The sequence below is a fragment of the Ciona robusta genome, chromosome 7 (genome assembly GCF_009617815.1).
Source record: "Ciona robusta chromosome 7, ASM961781v2".
In the NCBI taxonomy this organism is placed as follows: Eukaryota; Metazoa; Chordata; class Ascidiacea; order Phlebobranchia; family Cionidae; genus Ciona; species Ciona robusta.
In genome coordinates this window covers 3343807-3367365 of record NC_143241.1, presented here as the reverse complement: position 1 = coordinate 3367365, position 23559 = coordinate 3343807, and the positions used below count along the sequence as shown (strand labels likewise).

The 23559-nt window shown below is 40.2% G+C and overlaps 1 protein-coding gene across 1 annotated transcript; it reads left to right on the top strand.

Annotated features, from left to right (window-relative positions):
* The first annotated feature begins 1398 nt into the window (after nucleotides 1–1398).
* Nucleotides 1399–23437, top strand: LOC149733816 (transcription activator GLI2.S-like). The gene is given in 30 exon segments (XM_089880843.1): nucleotides 1399–1877; nucleotides 3796–4082; nucleotides 4204–4313; nucleotides 10124–10213; nucleotides 10644–10682; nucleotides 10921–11007; nucleotides 11070–11157; nucleotides 11758–11957; nucleotides 12652–12898; nucleotides 13610–13792; nucleotides 14008–14251; nucleotides 14309–14387; nucleotides 14456–14568; nucleotides 14997–15146; nucleotides 15426–15590; nucleotides 16197–16361; nucleotides 16657–16758; nucleotides 17065–17275; nucleotides 17542–17712; nucleotides 17838–18046; nucleotides 18380–18461; nucleotides 18761–18884; nucleotides 19280–19493; nucleotides 19972–20115; nucleotides 20862–21039; nucleotides 21097–21758; nucleotides 22105–22191; nucleotides 22404–22467; nucleotides 22524–22607; nucleotides 22969–23437. Coding segments are annotated over 29 exon segments (4695 nt in total). The 5' UTR covers nucleotides 1399–1877; nucleotides 3796–3819; the 3' UTR covers nucleotides 23109–23437.
* The last annotated feature ends 122 nt before the right edge of the window (nucleotides 23438–23559 follow it).

Sequence of the window (23559 nt, the reverse complement as noted above, 5' to 3'; positions counted from 1 at the left end):
ATACGGTTTTATAATTCTTTGAATAATATTTGTTAACTACCAAATGGGACGAATAATAGAAATCATATCTTCTCTCACCTTACTATTTCTCGATATGCGTTAATTTTGTAGCCCGCAAGGTGGAAGTAGAGATCCAGTCTTGATTTTGTTTACATCGTGCAATTTCACGGTTACGAACATCATCCTCCGTAATACTCCGTACATCCGGAATAACGCTTATATTGACAACAAACAAACCTCGGCGACACTAACCGATGACCGATGCCATGTTGCCCACGGCGTATACTTACGTCAAAATAATCCAGCTTTACTATTCCGGCATTTCAAGCCCATTGATTCAATTTCAAACCAGAGCCAGCCGCCAGCTTTATTGCCAAGTAACTGACAGATAGTTTTCGCACTTTTACAGTCTCCTGCTAGCAGTTAGCGGTCCTCCCCTTTTACGATCAAAGTCTTAGTAACTATGGTGATGACTGGAACCGATGACCCGTGACCGTGCGCCGTTATGCTCCGTTGCTCGCATCAGTCGACAGCTAATGCGTTAAGCAGTTAGCCGAAATCCTTTGCACACTAAGTCTGCTGGAGATTCGATCGAAAATAATTTGAATATTTTCACAGCCCTTGCTTGGCTGATATTATATTACCAACCAGCAAAGCATCCAGTTTATCCTAGCGAGTACCACCGCCGCAGGCCGTATTTGGAATCAACGTGAACTTGATACGTTTGCTAAGATATCGTAATATTATCAAAACTGGGAATAATGCTAGGATATAAATAATCTAAATATCTTCGCTTACCATTTTTGGAAAACTTACGGTAATGTCATGTGTTGTACAAGAAATGTCGAAAGCGTTTTGGTATTTGGTAAATTAAACAAGGTGAAGTGGGATAATTATAACACTTAACATTTGAAAATAACTTTCCCTCTTAAATACCACCTTGATCATAATAGTTCGACAATTCATTTGAAGTCGAAACTCGCTGTAATTTACAACAGGTTTCCGTAATGAACAAGTGATCATTTTTGAAGAGGAGACGTGAAGTGAAGCTTCTCGAACTTCGACCTCAACAAAAAGTGCAACCGCCCAAAACGGCCGGTATGCTGCCCCTTGCGGTCTCATATGTGCGCATTTGAAGGCCTAACACAGGCCTGCAATCAAAGAAAATACGCTTGCGTTTAGGAGATTTTCGGGCGCTGTCTTTTCCAGTTCCGCAGATTTTTTTCAGACAAAGCGCGCTGGCCGTCACGCCTCACAGCACCCGTGTTACCATTGTAGCGTCACAAACCGAAGTTTTTTCGACGCGCTCTGTTTATCGTTTATTATTTCGTCACGAAGCTGGCGCGGGAGCCTCCGATGCACTGCGCAAACGATCTGTAGTAGTTCAGCTATAAAATAAGCGTTATTTATATCTGTATTAAAGCTTTTAAATTTACAAGGCACTATTCGCCGAACAAGTATATTATATTAATCATTATTTGGTAAGAAATTCGCCGAAAGTGAAGAAGTTTTAGTTCCAGTTGCAGAAAAGGTTAGTTATCACGATGCGGGTCTAAAACGAAGTGCTAGGCTACTATAACCAGCTGTTGAGGAATGCAGTTTACGATTCCGATAGAAAAACATGTTCAAATACAGAGCTAGCAGTGTGTATAGGTATGTAGAGGTGCGTGTATGATGTATATTGATGCGGTAGTCTGGCGGAATGAGGTATGTAGGCCTCCCATCGAAAGAAACGTTTTATTATTCAAAGACTGTTCGATCAAAGTCGAGGTAGAGGCGCCTTCGTGAATTGGATTGAAATGAACCAGAACCAGCAGCAGCGGAATATTTCAGGCTCCCCCGGGGCCCGTTAATGGCCCTGCGGCTTGTGCTCTGAGGTAACTCTGTTATTCCTACGCCTAAGCTAACTTTATAAGAGTATATGCGATTAGGGGTAGTTCGTCCGTTTTATGCGCCATTACGACTGTTGGTAGACACCGTACGGCTGTGGCTGGTTTGTTGTTCGTCCTCTAACTGCTCATTATGTCTTCCCGAGTGCCCGAGCCTCAATTACAGGATTACTCGCGAGTTTTAAAAGCTTATCACTGGCGCACATAAGCCACCATCGTCACAGTACAGCGATTTCGACAAAAAATGCCTGAGTGCTGCCTCGTGGGCGCCCCTCTCTGCCCTATAACCGATCAAACAGCATGACTCGTGTTGTATTTTGACATTGTCGGGGGAGTTTTTCTGACTTTGTGTTGTATTTTGACATTGTCGGGGGAGTTTTTCTGACTTTGTTGAAGTTTACGCTAAACGAGCTGAAGCAACCTTTCGCCTTTCTAACATAATTGCAAGCGCCCCGTAAAAAAAAGTATTTTTGATTCGGAAACTCAAGGGCGAAGTGTTTTCAGGTTACGATGGAATTTCCTGCTCAACGGTTTTGTAGCGAAACGTTAAGAGCCATTCTGCCTTTAAAATGTAAACCATGTATCCATTCAACCGGCGAGACACTGATACACTGATAGTCTATGCGGATTCCCACAAACAAACTCGGTTCCCATAATGCCCAATGTATCGAATTCAAGTTCAGTAAGTGGCCTGTATTAAGTCGCATTGTGGTAGGGTATTAAGTTACAAGCCAAGTTCAAATACTTAAACCAGGACCACATCTAAGCGCATTTGACCGAGATCGTATCAACTTTGGTTGATCAACGGAAATCGGGCCAATTCAAGTCCGTTAAGAATCCTCGCTTCAATAAATCTGTTATGTAACGTTTTCGTATCAAAAATCTTTCAGGATATGTCGCCAACGACCCCCTTCACCCCTGTGGCTAACTATTTTTGGCTAGTAACGGTATTTTAATAAAGTCCCTCGCCCCAATAGAAATGTTGACCCTTATCTGCCCCACTTATAAAAGCGACGATCGCTGGGTAATCAAATAAGTGGAGTCAAGATCGGGGTTAAGATTGGGGTCAAAAGGGTCAAGGTCAGGCGTGACCTTTTGGCTAGCTGGTGACACAATCAAGCCAAATGTGACAACAATTAAGAATTTAATTAATAGAAATTTAGGATCGATGGTTGATTACGTCATACATCATCATACCTCGTGACGTCATAATTACGTCAGCTTAGATAGATTTGTAAAAGCTGGTTAGGTAAAGTTTTCCAAGCAAGAAGATACGAAAATTATAAAATTGTTTAGTCAATCAAAATAGAGGTGTCAATTATAGCAATTACAATTTTCTGGTTACAATTTTTGGCATTTCCTTGAACCTATTTTCATATAGTGCCGTTTTAATCTTCGTTGGATGTATTGAACATATTAAAACTAATTAAATGCGGCATTTCTTGGCAGCGCTTGCCCTTGTAAGACAACCCGCAAGATCGTTCTATTATCTGCATGATGCCAATAATTTCTGGGTCGTTTCTCTCGAATTTCTTCCCAGAATGCGACGTCGGGCGTTGATGGAATGTAACCTATTCTTGTAGACCGCCATTAATTTGACACCTACTGTTGTCGGGGCCTTGTCCCGTAGACTTGCGGATTTTGCAGCTTTTGACACAGATTTGACTGTGAGAATCTTGCATGCCTTTAAACGTGGTTTAGTTGCTCAATGTACCACAGCCGCGAATGAGTCAGTATCGAAGCCTGGCGAATGGAATTTGAGTTCTGTCCATGTGGCGTGCCGCATCGCAAATCCGCGGCGTCTGGTTTTCGTCCCTGTTATCTGTACACTGTTGTATGGTTCTGTGGAACGTCCATGTGGTCAGTTTAGAATTTCAAGACTGATAACAATTTTGGTATTTTTTAGGGGTAGGTATGTCGTAGATTTTACATGGAGAACGCGGCAAAAAGCGACGTTCAAGTTCTGTGTCATAAAAGTGGCCAAAACCCGGCTTTAGTGGAGAAGAATGAAGCCCAAACTCATTTGACTCCGGATAGCGACATCCAGCAGCTGGAGCTCTCTTCGCCGGCTGCCGATGCACCAAAGCCCGGGAAGCAACCAGTTTTGAGTCGAAAGCAAAATCGGGTTGTCGATAGAGAGGAAGAAGCGGTAGTGTCATCGTCGACTAGTCCAAGCGACAAACGTTACAAAAGGTGACACGTTATTTTAATATCCATAGTCTAACTACGAACGTATTATGTTCTATAAGTAAGCCAGGAATCTGCCTAAACTTTCAACATTTTCATTCCTGTTTACCATAACTTCTCTCAATAGATCAGAATCGCCTCCTGAGTCTGAACTACCACGGCATCGAAACGAAGTATTACATCATCAGTTACGTCATCAGTCGACCCTGGAAGCACCAACAAGCACAACGTCTTTCGGTGAGTCGAAATTAACAGCAAGCAATACAGTTATCAATGTATTTGGGATCTATAGTGTAAAGTCGGGCGCATGATAGGACATATTCGCATGTTTTTTTTTTCGTCCCATGTGGTAGTATGGAAAATAAATATATATATATATATACCCACAACTCTAAAAGAGCGTTGCTGGTTTTTAAAAATCCTACCAGGATGTATTTAATATTGGTTCTAACGATATCCCATCTTACACAAACTACCATATCTTTCAAATAAAGTGTTCGTAAGTTTTATGGTTTTCACACGCTTTATGTTACAAGGACTTAACTTTAAGGGTCCGTCTTTCGTTTGTCATAATGCTAACCATGATGGATAAGGCGTCTGACAAATGCGATTACGCCGTTGGTCGTTTATTAGGATTAATCGCGCAAGCTAAAACAGAAAGCTCAATCCTAACGCCGTATAATTTTCGTGCCCGGTATAGGAATGACGTCATGTGAAAATACTGTTTCTGTGGCTCAAAAAAGCCCGGTCCGCAACAGCTACTGTAGTTAGTGCTGATCAAACAGATTTTTTTGATTTCCGTTCGTTTCTGCGCACCCAACAATGCGGCGGAAACGTATGGGCTTATTTTCAGACGCCCAATGAATATGAATAGGTCCGTGGATAGAATAGGAAAGCCAAAGTGTACCGACTTGATCTCAGCCTATAATAAAACTGAGTTATTGTTGCTGAGTTGGGCACCGTTGTCCGCCATATTGTAGCCATTTTCTCCACGAACATATGATTAAATATTTTTAAAATAGCCTCTCAGGCCGTTAGGTGTGTTATTTACGTGCTCTGTAGATACAATGTTAATGTACTATAAATATAACACTATGGGGTACGATGGACACCGTTAGCATATATAAGCCATCTTTCCAATCACGTGTTAAACAATTAACATTGCTTATATAATCCTTTAAATTTTATTTGATTACTATTACGGGCGAGAAAAGAGAGTGAAAATATGTCCCATTTTACCCCACCCTACTATTAACGTAAACCATTCGACTGATGTGTTTTTTGGTTAGACATGCCTGCACTGTGTGTTACTACCTGTTTTAAACATGGCTATTATAAATCATTAAATCCCATAAGCCCGGTATCACCGCGTACTTATCTAAAGTCCATAAATTAAACACGAATTGCCCGAACTGATGATAGCAACAACAATGTTAAACTTACAATCCGCACCGTATACCGTTATACGCCCCATATGTATAGATACACGGCTTACAACTGGTGCGTCTTGGCGCCCGATACAAAGGATTTTTAGCTGTAAATAACACCGAGGTGAATTCGACCTTGGCCGTGGTCTCGTCCGCAATAAAAGAAGCGCTTATAACTTGATACTCAATGTAGAAACTCCGGGCGACCCTCGCACGACACAAGGATTAGATTTGATACGCTAGACATTGTGTATGCACGCTCCGTCGCCATAGTCATCATACATCTCATGCAACAGTAATCCGACTATTTATAAGGCGAAGGGAAATCCACTATGTAATATTACTTGAAACTTATTGCTACTTCCTGTTACAAATACTGGTTAAGATAGGTGGAATATTCAATTCGTAATGGCATAGGCTACCATTGCGCTGGTCAAAAAAAGAAATACCACAGCTACAGTTGCTTTGCGCTTTTACAGTCGCGAAATCGTATTACTCACTAAGTAATTTCCAATTTCCGGCTTCCCGTATAAAAGTGAAAGAACGCAAATCACTCTCTCCCCGAAAAAGCCCTAACCTGACAACCATGGTTGCCATAACAACGGGGGAAGATGACTCACTCCCCGCGGATCGTCTTTCCCAATTTCGGGTCAAGCCGGAGGCAGAGTTATGACGTAGTAGGAGGGAATGGCTTTCATTGGCCAATTACGATCAAATTAAGGGAGGCACTTTCGCCACCAAGATTGCTTTACCAAATATAGGCTTAAAATAGGGTTCTGTTTATTTAATAACATTTTTGCCGAACAATTCGTTACCCCTACCCCGCTGTAGTCCGGGATTTCCCCGATGACCCTCACTATCACAATAGCGCCGCAATGACCCAGGGTCGTCGCTGCTTAGCGAGTGATCGATTTTCATTTTCTCTCGTCACTCTGCAGCGCCGCCCGCTGCCTTGTGACGTCACAATCGTGATTGTAACGTCACGGAGGCCACCCACGATGCGCAATGCGCGGCAGCGAACGAAAACTGTTTCAGCAGTTACACCGCGTGTGCGGACGAGGTAGAACAGTACCGCGTGATTTGCTAGCTTGTGAACTTGAGGGAAACAGTAAATAACTCGGGCAAGGATAGAGTTCGAATTCCTGGTGCATTACTGTATGGTAGATCGAAGTTTTTAGGCTCGTTATAAATTTGGCGGGTTGTCCAAGCTAAGCGGATTAGTCAGGCAGTCTCGGACCTTTTACTGCCAGTTCTTGTCAGACGTTAATCTAATGCCTACGTCGAGTTGATGTTGGGTCTAGTGACTTTAGTTACAGGTGTAATATGTAACATTTCGGATTTTGCTAACAAAAAGAAAAGCAAGTCATTATGAGGTCTCTGTTTTTTTATTTATCGAAAAAAATTATCTTATTATGTGGCCCAAACGCGTTTGTGACATCATAGTTGACACGCGGGGTCACAGGTTAACGTTCGCCTTGTATTTATACCAGGTGCCAGTTAATTTAGGAAACGTTTAAGAATGTGACTAAAATTTGCATAAAAGAACTAAAGTGATGCGTCACGACGTACGTCATTTAAGATGACGTCACAATGTTGCCGATGGACGATTCTTCTGTCGCCGACACCCTTTCGGATTTAATCGACGGTCTACACTGCGAATTTTTGGAGCTAGCAGGTGAAACGATGAGAAGATTAAACTGTTAGAAACTTGGCCGATTTCCCAAGGGTAGTGTAGAAGTAGCTGGCTGTGGCTGTATAAATACTGGAAACAAAACACGTCGCACAAAGTTTCGTTTCTTCGTAATCATCTTAGCGTTCCACTTTGTGTTAAACATCCCGTCTCAACCTGCGGGTCTAATTGCTTATCTTCGGGTCATCCATGCGTGAACAGCTGTCAGGCACGTCAGCCACTCAAAGACTTGTTTCCAAGTTTTCGCCGAGCCGCGAAAATACCTTGACTTCGTTGCGGCCGCTCCGGATTCGGACCGATTATTGTGGCCAATTTAAAGTTATTGCGAACGGTGAATTGAATTAGTTGTAGGCTGTATGGATGGCATTTTCATAATATGTAATCGATAAACAGCAAAAACTGTTTGTTAACGAACAGGTGCTGTGTGTGTTCGTTACAACATCAGCAGTGGCTTATACACCCGATTCAAATTGCCCGCATGACGTTTATCTATGTTCAACACGACACAGGATAATGAGACTTTTATAGCTTCTTAGGCTAGGTTCTATACAAGCCAGTCAGCGTCGAACGAAGCCTCGCTGCTTCGTTGATCGACGCGAATCGCCCAAGGCCGTAAAAAGATCGCTTAATTGTTGCCAGGTGTGCACTGTCGGAACAATACCTACCCCTGTTTAGGCCCGAAATTCGCACAGATTGCGGGTAGTCCCCGCGTTACGAAACAGCCCTGACCGTGCGCAACCTACCGTTTTCGAATTCCTTCGCCTGTTGGATCGCTTAATGAGTGGTCGTCGTGGCAACGTGAGGCTGCTGGTTTTCGGCTTCACTGAACCGGAGATAAATAATTCGCCAAGTTTAAAGCTGGTTTCTGTTTTGAGGTAAGCACGCCAGCCGACAACACGGACAGTACGCGGCAGAAGCGACTTCCATCGTGCCCCGCTACCCGAATATGACTCGAATTCGGTTTCCGCCCCGTCGCCAATCAAAATCGCTCGATTTTTCGCCGATAAACGACATTGTTTCGACTTCTTGGTTGCCGTTGCGATCCCAGCAGTCTGGCGGCGCCAGTGGCCACAAGAGTTAACGTCGATTTGTCTTAATTTTCGTCCGAAACGCCGCAAAACTTCGTGTGTGTTCGAAACCCGATCCCAAACGGCGGTGATCTGATCGTCTTCGAAAAAAATTCGCGTTTTTGGAGCAGACGAATGACAGATGACAACATAGGGCCGCCCCCACGCTGATGTGAAAGTCACTCAGCCATGAAAACTGCCAAGCGGGTTCCGAGTTTCAACAAAACCCTTAACATTCATCAAACGTTTAATTGCCAGTGACTTGGGACATGGCTACTTGTACCAGCGGAGTCTTTGATCCTAGTTCTCTCTCTTCAACTGTCACTCTTATGGGAATTCGCTATTTTCCCACAGTTAAGGCTCGTGGCAACACTACGTTTTTTCCCCCGGCAACACTGTGATCGTATCGCGTGGTAAGCTTCCACGGTTGATATGCAACAATGTTACGAGCCGTAGATCTTTCTTGCCCTTCAATGATTCGCCGAGATATGGACCGTATAAAAAAAACTGCTGGAGCCTGAGAGTCGAATCCGGATTCCGAGCGCTTTACTTCAAACGCTTCTATCGGTTTAAACTTTAAGAAAAACAACCATTATACCTAAGCGTACTCACCTGTATATCACGGGTAGGGTAATGTTTCAATGCAAAATTTACTTAACTCGCTGTCCCAAAAGGCCTTAATGGTATTGATACAATTAACGTATAGTAGGGTGGGGGGAGATGGGACACCTTTAGCATAATATCCAAATATCCTGATCGTGTTTTAAACAATTACCAACGGTCTATGTAAGTCGTGCGCTACGGTTTGATAATTATTTGAATTCTCTTTGTTTACTACCAAATGTGGCGAAAAAGTAGAATAACAAGGTGTCCCATCTCCCCCCTACTATATTACAGTTACTGTATAAAGAACCGTGAAAAGTAAAAAAAACAGCCATACATTTTACTTTTGCTAATTCACATACCATATTCATTATCAATCCTGAGGTTTCTCACATGAAAGGGTACTCGTGAGTTTTCGTGATACTTTAGTGAAAGATAAACGACCACCATGATACCACCCGTCGTTTATGCAATCGGTTCACCCACTGTCCCCGTTCCGCCTCATTAACCACAAACCCTTGCCACGTTGATGGATAGATAAGCAAACAACGCTCGTGTAGAAATCGTATACAAAGATTTAGTTCATGTTGTTTTTGTTAGCTTTTAGTAGCCAGTTACATCCTAATATAATAAATTTGGTTTCACGTAAATTTTTATGTCAAATTCCCAATTTTTGAGTAGTCAGGTCAATACTACTTAGGGTTGGAAAAGGTTTGACACGGGGTAATATGGGACATTTTTTAAATTTCAGTTTATTATTGTGGCCAATTTTTTACAAGGGTATTCGACAGTGTGTTCTCACGAATGTACTAAGCGCCGAAGCAGATTACTGTTATTACCTGTTAAAAACAGATGTTAAAATTTGGGAGAATATGTGTCTCGATCGCTCTTACTGTAGTATGTTTTTTAACTGTTTTGGGCTATACTGATTTCCAAGCCAACGTATTAATATACATTGTTTTTATCAGTATTAAGTTACCATTCGGTACCTACAAATTCCTGGTACACGATTTTAGTAAGTGGTACCAATCATTAAAACATCACAATCTCGTCTCCTTTACCAACTTACGTGACCGCGGTCCATCGGTTTTGCGTCACGCACTGCAACAGCGTGTACTCGAAAACGATTTGACGAATCGCAAGCTAGAGATAAGGACTGTCTCCAAACCGCCATTGAGGCATGACTGGATTTGTTGTTTCTCCGAGATTTTTCACTCGCTTCGTTTTTTTTCTAATTTTATTCATATTGTTACGTCACAGAAGATGAAGAAAAGCGGAGCAACTCGGGGAAAGGGGGACGCGGATCGTCGAACATTGTCTCGAAACCACAAGGGTGTACCACCTCTACAGGTTGTACATTGTATCCATATACCCAATGAATCTAATCGTTACAACCATATTCTATTCTACGTGGAAAAGGTCCCAGCCTGACACGCCATGGGACCTGAGACTTAGGCCAGAATTGAGAGTAACGGTTTTGGGGGTTCCGCAGTGTCTAGGGTGTATACTTCGCCATTAAAAGGGGCATAGTTAGGTAGCGGGTAGCCTGATAATGGTATATGCACTTTTACCCTTCTTATTTTTAAAGTTTATATGTTTTCGTTACTAGAAATTGGAAGCACAATGAATATAGTGTTATCTTATTTTTGCCTCACATTTGTCTTTATTACATAACTTGTTCAAGATGTGCCAGACCATGGCTTACTCAACATGTATTGAGTAGACCATGACCAGACTGCTCAAACATTACGTGTTTTTAGTACTTGATTATATTTCATAGGAAAAATGAAAGAAGAGATCACTTCAAACCAACGAACAGGTACGGTTAATTATAATGTATTAACAGATGCGGAAATTCTTCCAGTGCTATATGTTATGAACATATACTAGGTTGGGGTAAGATGGTACATGTTTTAGTTCTCTTTAATTCCATCTGGTCTTAAACAAAGCATGTTTACAAAATTACATAACCTTGTACTTACGACTCAAGAATAGCGTTGCCAATTGTTAAAAACACGATTATAAAATATTGGATACTATTTGTACTTTTAACACAGCCACGGACAAACACCAGTTTACGAAACCGTCACCTAGCAACAGAAACATGACATCATCAAATTTAGGGAACACTTGCAATGGAGACGGTAAGTCCAAGCTTTTCGTACAAAAATATGACGTCATTAATGACGTATTCATGCCGTTCCAGATCGACGCTACCCCATCAACTCGCATTTGCCAGTCGATTCGCAACTTAGAGACGGGAGATATCCCTTCGATCCTCGGCACATGCACACGTATGTATTAAACACCAGTTCCTACAACTCAACACAGAGCAGTATTTGTAGTTGTCCAATAGGTTGGAGTGGGATGGTCTTATGTTTTTTTATTTTTTATTGTCCCGTTGGGTAGTAAACAAAGTATATTTACAGAAATAAATAAACAATTTCTTACCATTCTTTATAGCGTTGTTAAAAGGGGTATACCAACAAAAATTGAAAATTCGTATATGGATAGAGATGCCCAAATTTGACCTAAAGGTACTATCAAAGTTTTCTTTTTCTCCAATGTTTTAGAGACAATTAATGTTGAGTGATTTTTTTCCTATGGGAAATCTCATGCATTGCGCCTGGTCAATTTTTTTACTTTTTGAAACTTTTGAAACTCTTTTTTTTTAAAAGCTGTTTTGTATTTTGATACTTTGATGGTACCTTTAGATCATATTTAAGCATTTCTATCAATACACAGCCTTTGATTTTTCGTTAGTAAACCCCTTTAATTGTTATAAGCACGATTAAAGAACATGAGATATTATGTCCTAACGTTATCCATTTAACCCTACACTACTATATTGTCTTGAACCCGCAGTACTCTATAACTTTACACATGGTTCGCAGTGCTCCTGGTGTCAGCGGAAGTCCAATTCACTCAGATGTGTCTCTGATTCCAATGTCCCCTCAGCAGAACACAAACCCGTTTAACTATAATTCATCACTTGAGTTCTACATGGGTGGATTATCCCAAGGTGGCCTCAGATCGCCAACAATGTCCATGTTATCGCAAGCAAGGAACCTCAGTCCCCACCATTCAATTCAAGGTATAGTACTTTGATATGATATATTTTGAACACCATTTCGCATATTTCTTAATCGTGTTTTAACAATTAACAGTGAGTCACGAGAGTATGCGGTTATATAATTGCTCAAATTTTCTTTGTTTACTATCAAATGTGCCAAGAAAAGAGAATGAAAACATGTCCCATCTTAGCCAAACCTACTATATGTTTAATTCCTAATTTCCTGGTGCTGTTTTCATATAAAACTTTCGTTTTATTACGTTTAACTTAAATTTACTTAACAATTTTCAATTATAGGTCTAAAAACTCTTGTCTTGTAAGTTCTTAGTTGTTTAATTGGTCAATTTCGTTATAGTCTCACTGGGAGACTTGAAGCGTAATAACATAACAACGTAATGTTTGAGTTACAGTAATGATCTGGTGCTACAAAAACGTAACCAACAAAAATCAAGTCCAACCACTAGTTATTAATTAAGAAATATATTTCGCCTAAATGGCATCGTCAGTCTCTTATTCAAATAGAAACATGATTGAGTTACCGTTTTATTTCGGTGGTTTAAACTTGGTAAATACAAAGCTTTTTTACAAAACTTGAAATCTGAAACCTTTTTAAATCTGAACCTTTTTTACAAATTGATATATATTATTGTTAAAATCTTAATTTAATTGTTTGTACCAGAATTGAAATTTTAAAGCTAAATCTCTCTTTTTACAGAGCTTGAAAAGTTGTGCTACCCTTACTACTCACCCCATCAAAGCAACATGGCGGTGAACAGTGCACAACAGGGTTCAAATCAAGGCTTAGCGGGGAATTTTTCGCAAAACATAAACCAGCTGGCATACTACCAATTGATGCAGCAGCAACAGCGACTTCTTGCGGTGGCAGCTCGGAATGATAGGAACCTCGCGCTGTCGCTAGAGAAGCAAGAAGAACTTGGCCGATTTCCGAGTCCACTGTGCAGGTTAAGATGTTTTCCTTTTATCCTCAAGTATACCCAAAAACCTACGGTCAGGTAAAATCTACATTACTATAAAAAACGCCCAGAAACTAACGAACTTTAGACTTTAGAAATTACAAAACAATAGTAACTTATTTTAAGTACTGGATCTTAGTTACCAAACACACACATGCCTCCAAATAACTATGTTCATAGTTAGCGGCTTAAGGCAAAAGTCGTGGCACATGCGGCTAAGACAATGTAACAAAAGAATGGCTGTTTTATGAAAACAATTAAAAGAATCATTCAGAACTTGAGAGTAAGCATGAGCCGTGCACATTAAACTCATTATATCGTAACAGACGCTTTACGGTAACTGCTCCAACCAAGTTATCACTGATGGGTTATCAAAATTGTAACCCATACAGGAACTGAACCAAAAATAATAAAACTCCACTAAGTTACTTATAAGGAATAAAAAAAATGGCCATCCGTGTTATAATGACGTTTTTAGAAACGTAGTTAGAAAATTGTGTTGTACATTTGTTTATATATACTACTCCTCTATAATTTAGCGCAGGGGTTCCAAAACTGCATAAAAACTTCAGGGGTCTCGCAATTTCACGCAATGTACATTTTTCATTACCTGTAATTGATCGCGAAAATTTCTGGAAGATTAAATGGGTCGCGAGTAAATAAGTCTAGGAGGATTAAACAAACAACTTGCGTCTTTAGGTCTCGCGCTCGGAAACGTCCTCTCTCCATCTCTCCCTGCTTCTCTGACACTGGTCTTGACATCACAGCAATGATCCGGACTTCCCCTAATTCGCTACTTCCTTTCGGAGGTATTGCAAACTCCCGTAGTTCATCGGTGGCAAGCGGTGGCAGCTACGGACATCTAGCGGCAGGTGGAATCAGGTTGGTATGGCCGTTATATGGCAAAGAAATATATACTTTCACAAGCTTGTAACCGAGCGATTAAATTGTCTGTTTTTTTAATAATTACAATTTACAGCGTATATGTAACAATGCTTTTAGAAGCATTTACTTTCCAAGCAGCATTTTTCTTCCAAACCTACTTATAAAGTGGTGCTTTATACGTTTATTTTACCGAATGCTTTGTATTTTTCCAGCCCAACGTTCGGCTACCAAACTCCTATGATGACGTCACCACAGCACTTACATGCTCATTTACTATCACGTCAAATGCAATCTTCCTTCGCTAGTCAACTCCTCCCTGGTTTTGCCCCTAACCAGATCTCCTTAGATAAATCGGCTTCAAGATTCGATCCGAATATTTCCGGCAGAAATTTCCACCCGCACGTTGGCGCTAGTGCTGCGTCTAAAGACATGTGTAACTCCCATCTTGACAATAAGGTACACAGGGTGTTTTGTCATTACCTTTAAACCATCTAACGCGAGTTGCTTGTTCAGAATTTCAATAAACATCAAATAGAGACGCAGAGCCCGAACGTTCAATTCAACAACAACAGCAACAATAATAATAACTCAGGTATATATGTTCATTTTGCTGCTGGTCTAATACTCAGACCTGTACTTTTACTTTCCTTTTCTGTTTAGGTGTTTCTCCTGGCGCACATGCTGGCAACGACGAAAACGACGTAGTGTACGACACCAATTGCTTTTGGGAAAACTGTTCGCTTGAGTTTGATACCCAGGAACAGCTAGTTCACGTAAGTCGACCTGTGCAGCTTAAGAATGTCTGTTGATGAACTGACATTGTACTTTAAGCAATATTGGTTACGCTATTCTTTAAAACTCACGATTCTGAAGATCTTTTTCATTTGCCAAATACGCTGCGTTTTATTTCTGGCATGTTGTCTTTGGACATTTGATCTGAGAAAATTTGTAGTATACAGCTAAGCTAATTTGTCCCGTTAAAACATGCTTATTAACTGCAAATTTTAGTGCAAAAAATCCTGGTTTTCGGCTCAGTTTTAATAGAAACATAACAATTTTAGATTTATATATAACTCTTTTTTGAAACCTTTCAGTTTAAAAAAACATCAAAAAATATTATTGGTATTTTTGTATTGCAAATGTACTTTTAAATAAGTTTGGTAACAGCTTTATCTGATGTAAACTCTTTTTTTATACACAGCATATTAACAACGACCATATACATGGCGACAAAAAGGAGTTCGTATGCCGGTGGAGAGGTTGTGCCCGAGACCAAAGACCTTTCAAAGCACAATATATGTTAGTTGTGCATATGAGAAGACACACGGGCGAAAAGCCGCACCGTTGCACGGTAAGCAGCAAATAAGCTCTAAGGGTCAATATGGTCGGTTATTGATGTTTTTTTACATCACGGTCGATTTAATATAAATAGACCAAAGCGAATGTGATAACGGAAGACAAATACGGAAACTTAGCTGTTTTTGACTTAGAAATATACCATTAGCGTAGCGAAGAAAATGGCCGATGAAATAGTGTCATACACTTTTTCCTTCTATAATTGCTATTGTTCTATTGACGATACACTAATCATGTTACATATTAACTTTACAATAACTTATTTAAAATTCAGTTCGACGGATGCACCAAAGCATATTCAAGGTTGGAAAACCTTAAGACCCATCTACGTTCCCACACTGGTGAGAAACCTTACGTGTGTGAATACCCGTCCTGTACCAAGGCATTCAGTAACGCATCCGACAGAGCCAAGCATCAAAATCGAACCCATTCAAACGACGTAAGATTACGTTTATTTTTATATAATAGGGTGGGGAAAGATGGGACATTTTTATTCTATTTTCTCGTCCCATTTGGTAGTAAACAAAGAGCATTTAAAGAATTAAATAACTGTTACTTCTATACCTATAGAATAGACCGTTGTTAATTGTTAAAAACAGGAAAATTTGTATATTATGTGTTAAAGGTGTCCTGTATTGCCCCACCTTCTTTTAATTAACGCCGTGGTAGTTGAGAAAACTTAATTAATGTTGTGATAATTCGTTGATGCGTATGCCATGTATTGTGTATTAATATACTATATGGTAAGGTCCTATGGCGAGGACTTGGAATTTAACCCTGATTTGATCTATTACCTCTCAACGTAACTTATTTTTTAAACCTGGTAACAATTGATACTTATTTTAAGTTATATTTATACTATTATAAAAATAAGTTCACACAAAAATAAGTTTTAAAAAGTAACAGCAAAAACCTACACGTCGTGCATAAAATTTTACAGGGTTTTATTTTTTTAAATAAACCTATTTTAAATAAGCTAAGGGGTCATGTAGTTTTGAGGTAATTCCTTGGTACAGCTGTGTAATGGTTGTGGTTTTGTCTGCAGAAGCCATACGCATGCAAACAAGCGGGTTGCACGAAGCGTTACACTGATCCTAGCTCTCTTCGTAAACACGTCAAGACCGTACATGGTCCTGCAGCACACGTGACTAAACGCATGAAAGCGGAACAAGAAAGGAATGGCAAGAGAACAGGACAAAATATAAAGCAGGTACATATTGTTACTGCTTTACAAAAATAATACAGTAGGGTGGGGGAAGATGGGACACCTATTCATTCTATTTTCTCGTCCTATGCGGTAAACAAAGAACATTTAAATGATTATAAAACCGTATCCTCACGACTCTCATAGACCGTTGTTAATTGTTTATAGCACGATCAGGATTTTTGGATATGATGTGCTAAAGGTATCCCATCTCCCCCCCACCCTACCTGCCTCCCCCCTACTATATAGAGGTCTAATATATAAAAGATATTAATACTAACAGCATTATGCTATGTTATAGGAACCAGGGTTGGATAAGGAGAAGCAAAAAGACGACGGATCGGGGACGAAAACAAGTTGCCACCCTCTGTCACCCGGCTCAAACCCGCCATCTAACGACCAAGTAAACTAAACTTTATTCACAGTCTTCACGGAAAATGTCTATGATGTTATATTTTTCTAGTTAACCTAATTATGCCGGACCATTGTACTTTTATTTAAAATAATTAAAGTTAAAGCTTCAACTTAAAGTAGTTTAAACATACATTGGTGTATTTTTGAATTTCCTGAACTTTAACATATAAATTACCCTTTTAGTCCCATTATTCCAGCAAAAGATAGTGTACTATTTTGTTACTGGTAATACAGAAAACTTTTTTTTTTAATAAATGACGCGAAAAACATATAAAGTGTTATATTTTTTTATCAGAACCCCCCTAGCAACATGAACCCCAGAAGCAACCAATCATCGTGCACTTCCGGTTCTGACGTATCTGTGACGCCACAAAACTCTCCGCATATGACGTCACAGAACAATGACTCGGGAGTTGACGTCAACGTGGGCGGGAATGAAGGTGACAGCGATGGTGATATAGTGGTCGATGAAAATCCACACCGGGTAAGCTAATGCTATATAGTAGGTTATGGTAAGATGGTTTATGATTTGGAGATAAGATGGTTCATGTTTTTGGGCAAGATGGTCGTGTTTTGGGGCAAACTGGGTTGTGTTTTCGGGTAGGATGGAGTTCGTGTTTGGGGAAGATAGTTCCTGTTTTGGGGTAAGATGGTTCATGATTTGGGATCAGATGATTCATTTTTTACTTTTAGATAACTTTAATTTAGTTTAAATAATTAATACCTACTAGCTACCACTAACACTTCGTTTACAATAACGTTTTCTTTTTAGATTCAACGTCTGGGGGTGTCGGTGTACAAAGCAGGCACCGTGGGACGGTACGAGCCTCTATGGTGCCACGCCTGGTCAACAAGAAGATGCAGAATCTGTCACTTGGGGGATTAAGCCCAAACGTCGAGTCCTACGTTGACATTGGTGGCTATGACGATCAACGAAAACTCGGTAAGTTTACTCGCATTCGTTTATTGAAGGTTTTATCTTCCATTCGTTTATTGAAGGTTTATTATTCATTTTTTCATGCAGTACTCTATACCCTTCTTGGCTAATTTCTGTAACTGTTACTTTAGGAATGAACAAATCCGAAAGTTTTACCGAAGTTTCCTCAACCACTGCCTTCCCTGCCAAGCAAAAGAGCACCACCTACCCGAGGAAGCTTCCTCTAACTCCCCATCGGCAGGTGGCGTTGTTAAATCAAGATAGAAGGGATAGTGGTACCGTTAGCGATGGAAGCAGAAAATCGTCGATGGCTTCACAAAACAGTCGCCGTTCTAGTCAGGTTTGTAAATAGGTTTACAATGTCGTATCTATGTTGGTATATTAAAGTTAAAATGCCGTAAAAACCGCCATGGCACAATGGTTGGCGTGTTTTGTGGAATTAGGATACGGGTTCGAAGCTCAACGTTGTTTTTTTTGAGGACGTATACGTCCTTGGGGAAGATTCTTAACGGCAGTTTGTTTAAACCAACGTAGTTTGTTGTGGCTTGTATAAATGGTCAGCCACGCATTAAAATATTAAAAACGGTAAAAAATAAAGTTACCTAGTTTCATATGTAGTAACTCATAAGCGGCACGATGTGTATTAAACATATTTAACTACCTTTTATTTTAGAACACTGGGTTTAACGTTGCTGGTTCTTACGACCCAATCTCACTTGATTCTTCGAGACGATCAAGCGCAAACTGTGGTTCAGGTTTGTAGATTCCTGTTATTAAACCGCTAATATGTCGGGTCGTATTGCATACAAGTTTGCATATAGTAGAGTGGGGAAGACGGGACACCTCTAGCACATATTATCCAAATACTCTGATTGTTTTTTAAACAATTAACAACGGTCTATGGGAGTCGTGGAGAAAACGGTTTTATAATTATTTAAATGTTCTTTGTTTACTACCAAACGGGCTAATAAAACAGAATTAAAGGGTCTGACATCTTCCCTCACCCTACTATATAATAAAAAAATATCCCATTACTTAATCCTACTCACCGCAGGTTCGTCCACGATCAATGCATTCCATCTCCACCGTTTAAGGTCAAGATTTAACGAAGACGCTGGTCTCCCCCCACCCACCCCTCTGGACAGAGAAGGTTATACAAAAAGCCAACTTAGTCGTTGGTAAGGGTAATTGTAGTGATTTTAGCCTACGTTTAGTTCCTACGTTTAGTTGAACATTTTGCATTTAAAAAGTAAATATTAAACCCAAAGAAAAAAACTGTTTTTCAAGCAATAGACTGGCGCTGTGGCATAGTTGTTAGTGCGCCTACCTCTATAGCATATAAGTTATGACTACGGCTTACTCAAACCCAGTACTGTTATAAATTGTCGGCCGTACGTAAAAAATAGTCACCACAAAATTACTGATGTTGTAACTCATAATTGGCGAGTGTGAAACAAAAAATGTGTGTTTTAACGACTGTCGTTGTCCCGCCACACGACGATAAATATGTTATATTTACTCATTCGTTTCTTTAATACTTATTCAAAAAAATATTTAAAAAATTACCACAAAGGTTCAAAGACGAGCAACCAACCGTGGACCCCGCTGGTTACCAGTTCAACCCCCAAGCCCGACCGTCCCTGCCACAAATGGGACCCCCGAAACCCCCAGAAGTTCGACGGCGCAGTGAAGGTGCGCAATCAAGGCCTTCACGCACTCCACTGCCACAGCACCTGGGAGGCAACGCTTTCCGAAGAGCAAGCGACCCAATTCGTAATTCACCGCAGGTTGGAGTACATTTGACTTAGTTTGATATATTACACGAATATTACACGTATGGCGCATAAGATATAGAAAAATAGGTAGTATGAAAGATACATGGTGTAGAAATGCAATACTTTAGAAATAAATCATCTCGCTATCGAATGTTTGTAGCCTATGTAACTTATTTGTTCTTGCGGGGCGGGGTAGCAATAGTCGTTATAACACAACTGTTATGTTTCGTGCACTAGTTACATATACTAAACTTTGTGAGTATTTTTCGTACTCAGCGACGAGCCTGAACCCATTACCTCTGGTCTAGAGGCAGTCGTGCTAAACCCCTATGGCGCAGCGCAGGACTATTACTTGTAAAAACAGTTGTTGTTTTGGTGTATATTTTACAAAAAGTAAACTTTAACTGTGTAAAATATTGGCAGACTTATATCGAGCAGAACAAATCGTTCTGAAAATGACTTTTACAACACTTGTATTCACTAATCACAGGTTGACCCGAATAGACTACCGAGTGTACAGCGTTACAACAGCTGGAACAACGTGAACCCACTGCCTAGTATCAAACCACAGAGAAGCAACAACACGAGTACTTCGCAGTACAACGTACCCAACCAACAACATGTACATCTGCAAGTAAGCTAAATCGGACATAAATGTAGTTCTCAAGGGGAAATAAATTACCACATAATATTCAAATATCCTGATCGTGGTTTAAAACAATTGACAACGGTCTGTAAAAGTCGCGAAGATACGTTTTTGTCATTGTCTTGTTTACTACGAAATAGGACCAGAAAATATAATAAAAAAGTCGCATCTTCCCCCACCCTACTGTATTCTATTGTGGATAGGGTCTTACAATGTAGCACGCTATGTATTTATGGCAGGCTGAGCCCATTAACCCGACACCCTACATTTTACAAGTTATGATGCAACTATTAATTAATATACACCGGGTTGAAGCGTAACCACTAAGCCACGACGGCGAACTATTGACATAAATACATACCTATATTTATATATATATATATGTATTATTAATAGAATATATATAGTAGGGTGGGAGAAGATAGGGCACCTTTACATTCTACTTTTTCGTCCAATTTGTTAGTAAACAATTTACATTCTAAGAATTATAAAACCGTATCCTTACGACTCTAATATACCGTTGTTCATTGTTTAAAACAGGATCAGGATACTTGGATATTATGTGCTAAAGGTGTCCCATCTTTCCCCACCCTGCTATATATTCATAATAAACATACGGCCCGCTTGATAAACAAAAAATATATAAATGACTTGCAATGTTAAAAACACATTAAAACCCTACTACACTTGTTCCTTGCATCTCATATGAAACTTCACCATTCTTTATCACATAGAGACAACGGTCGGAAAGCAATGGCAGCTACTATAATAGTGAGAGTGGTTATCGCAGCAACGGTAGCAACATGGCCATACACCAGCCCAACTATCAGGTCAACGAGCAAGTGATGATGGAAAATTTCAACAATGACGTCATGAGTCATGACGTCACTTTTAACGGTCCTATGTACGGAGGTAAATGCGACGAGGGTTGGAATTGAGATTTAAATTTTTAACGCTGTGTATTTCTAGGTAACCAGCACATGCAGATTCCTAACATGGCACATCCTCAACAAATGATGACGTCACCAGGGTCTGTGGGTGCGATGACGTCATCACACCAACGATACACCCCACAGAGACAGAACTTCCCGCAAAACCCCAATTTCCACGGGTTTTCTAACCAGGATAGAGGCTCGAACAGGAACGCACCGAACAATATACAGCAGAACCAATATTACTCCAACCCGCAGATGAATAGTAATCCACAAACTGCCCAACAAATGCACAATCCCCACGGCCCTGACATGAGGCATGGGGAAATGATGCAACGTAACATACCGCAGCAGTTTATGAACCCGGAGTTCATGAATATGGCTTACAACAACAACCACGCACCGTCCCCTTACGCAACGCAGCGTCAAGCCACGCAAAACCAAGGACGATCTCCCCACGTTATAAACTCTGGAAATATGACAGTCCAGAACAATCACACCCAACAGGGACATTCGTCCAATCAAATCACGCCACGCCCCCCAGTCAGCTCCACGTCATCCAATCAGAATCGAATTCGTCTGCAGCGGATACGTCAGCACAGCGGTGCGGGTAGTGTGACGTCATACAACCAACCTACGAGGCCTGTGACGTCAGAAAGTGGTGGACAAGGACGTATTAACTATACACCTGATGCACAGGTGGGGAATATACAGTAGTGGTACCGTGGGATAAGATGAACAAAGTTAGCATACCGTATCCTATACTTCCTAATCGTTTTTTTACCAATTAAGAAAGTTCCTTTAGAGTTGTGTGGATACGGTTACATAGTTCTGTAAATCTGCCTTGTTTACTGCGAAAGGAAACGATAAATCAGATAGAAAAATGTTCCACCCTATTATTATATATTTATTTGGTGAAAAATAGACTTGTTTTGCCGTCGTTACAGTTTTATAAAATTATTAGGTTTCCTGAGTTGCATTTTTGTATTATTTTTATTTTGTTCATTAAAGATGTGTGTTCGTTAAAAAAACTATTTTTTCGCAGATTCCGGATGAGTTCTTACAACAAGAATTCATTGACAGGATCCCAGTCCTCCAACCTAACAGCAACAGAGGAGGAGAACCAAACGATGTGAGAACTATTTTAAAAACTTCGTTTGCTTTTAATGTACTTTGTATAATGTGTTCGTCTGTATAATACATTTATTATAGTATGTAAAAACACAATGTGTATTTTTAATAAAGTGGTTATTATTTTTTTTCAAAATTCTTGTTGTTTATTAACTTGAAAAAAAACCCACTTGATTGTAAATAAAAATATTAAACCGTCTATCTATCTAACAGAACCAACCGTACGTTAAGATGGCAGCTGACAGCACGACGGGGCCGGATATGGAACAACTCAACGGTAACCTATCAGGTTGAAAGTTTCATGTTTCTAATAATGACGTTGCGTAATTTTAGGTTTCCATGACAACGATGACGCAATGAGTGGGACGAACACTGACGTCACACTCCCACCGATGTCAGCGTTTTCGTCGCGAATGGGTAAGTTTGCGGTTTCGTTTTTACAAAAAAAACTTGTTCGTTCGGCGCCGCTGCCTTTTGGTTGGTACACCTGTCGCTAATCCAGGGGTTACCTGTTCGAGGCTTGACGTTGTTAATTTTGGAGGCGTATGTCTTTGGGCGAGAAATTTAACGGCAATTGCTCCAATCCAGGGATCGCTATTCGGGTGTCCAAATTTACAGGCAAACATTAAATACAAAAAAGTCTCCCACAAAGTTACACATATGGTAACTCGTAAGCGAACCCGATGTGCATGAAGTAGAACACCCGTGTTATAACGACTGCCATAAATAAAGATGATGTATTCACATTCATTTATTAAAGTAATTCTTTCAATCGCAGCCACGCCTATCATGGGTAAGTACCCGCCGCAAATTCCGACCAATCAGCACCCAGCATCAAACATGGCAATAAACAGCATGAGTTCGATGCTTTCAACGCTTGAGGAAGAGAACAAATACCTTAGTCTTATTCCCCAGTGATGCCTGACAGATTTACAATCAAAATTCCAGTGATGACCAACCGAATTTGTACTGCCACCGAAACAAACAAATGACATTTTAAAATTTGTATTTCGTATTTGTACCTTTTACTAGTCGTTCCAAAATGCCATTTTTATCGAGCTGTCTACCAGCAAGCCTATGCTGTTATTTTGCCTTATGTGTCCTCTGCCATTTTCGCCATTCCGCTGCTAACTCGTTCCGAGCGTGTTCCTCGTGTTTTGTAAATTCGTCCGGTTATGTAAATACGCGCTGCTGTATTCCCGCAAGTTTATTTTCAGGCACAACATAAACTACGACCAAAACACGAAGCACTGTCATGCCTCGCGTTGCCCAAAATATCCCAGACAACATATATACACTTTTAAAAATTTGTGGCTTTTAGCAAAATCAGTCATATTGGCACGAGTTCCTAAAATATGCGGCAAAAGTT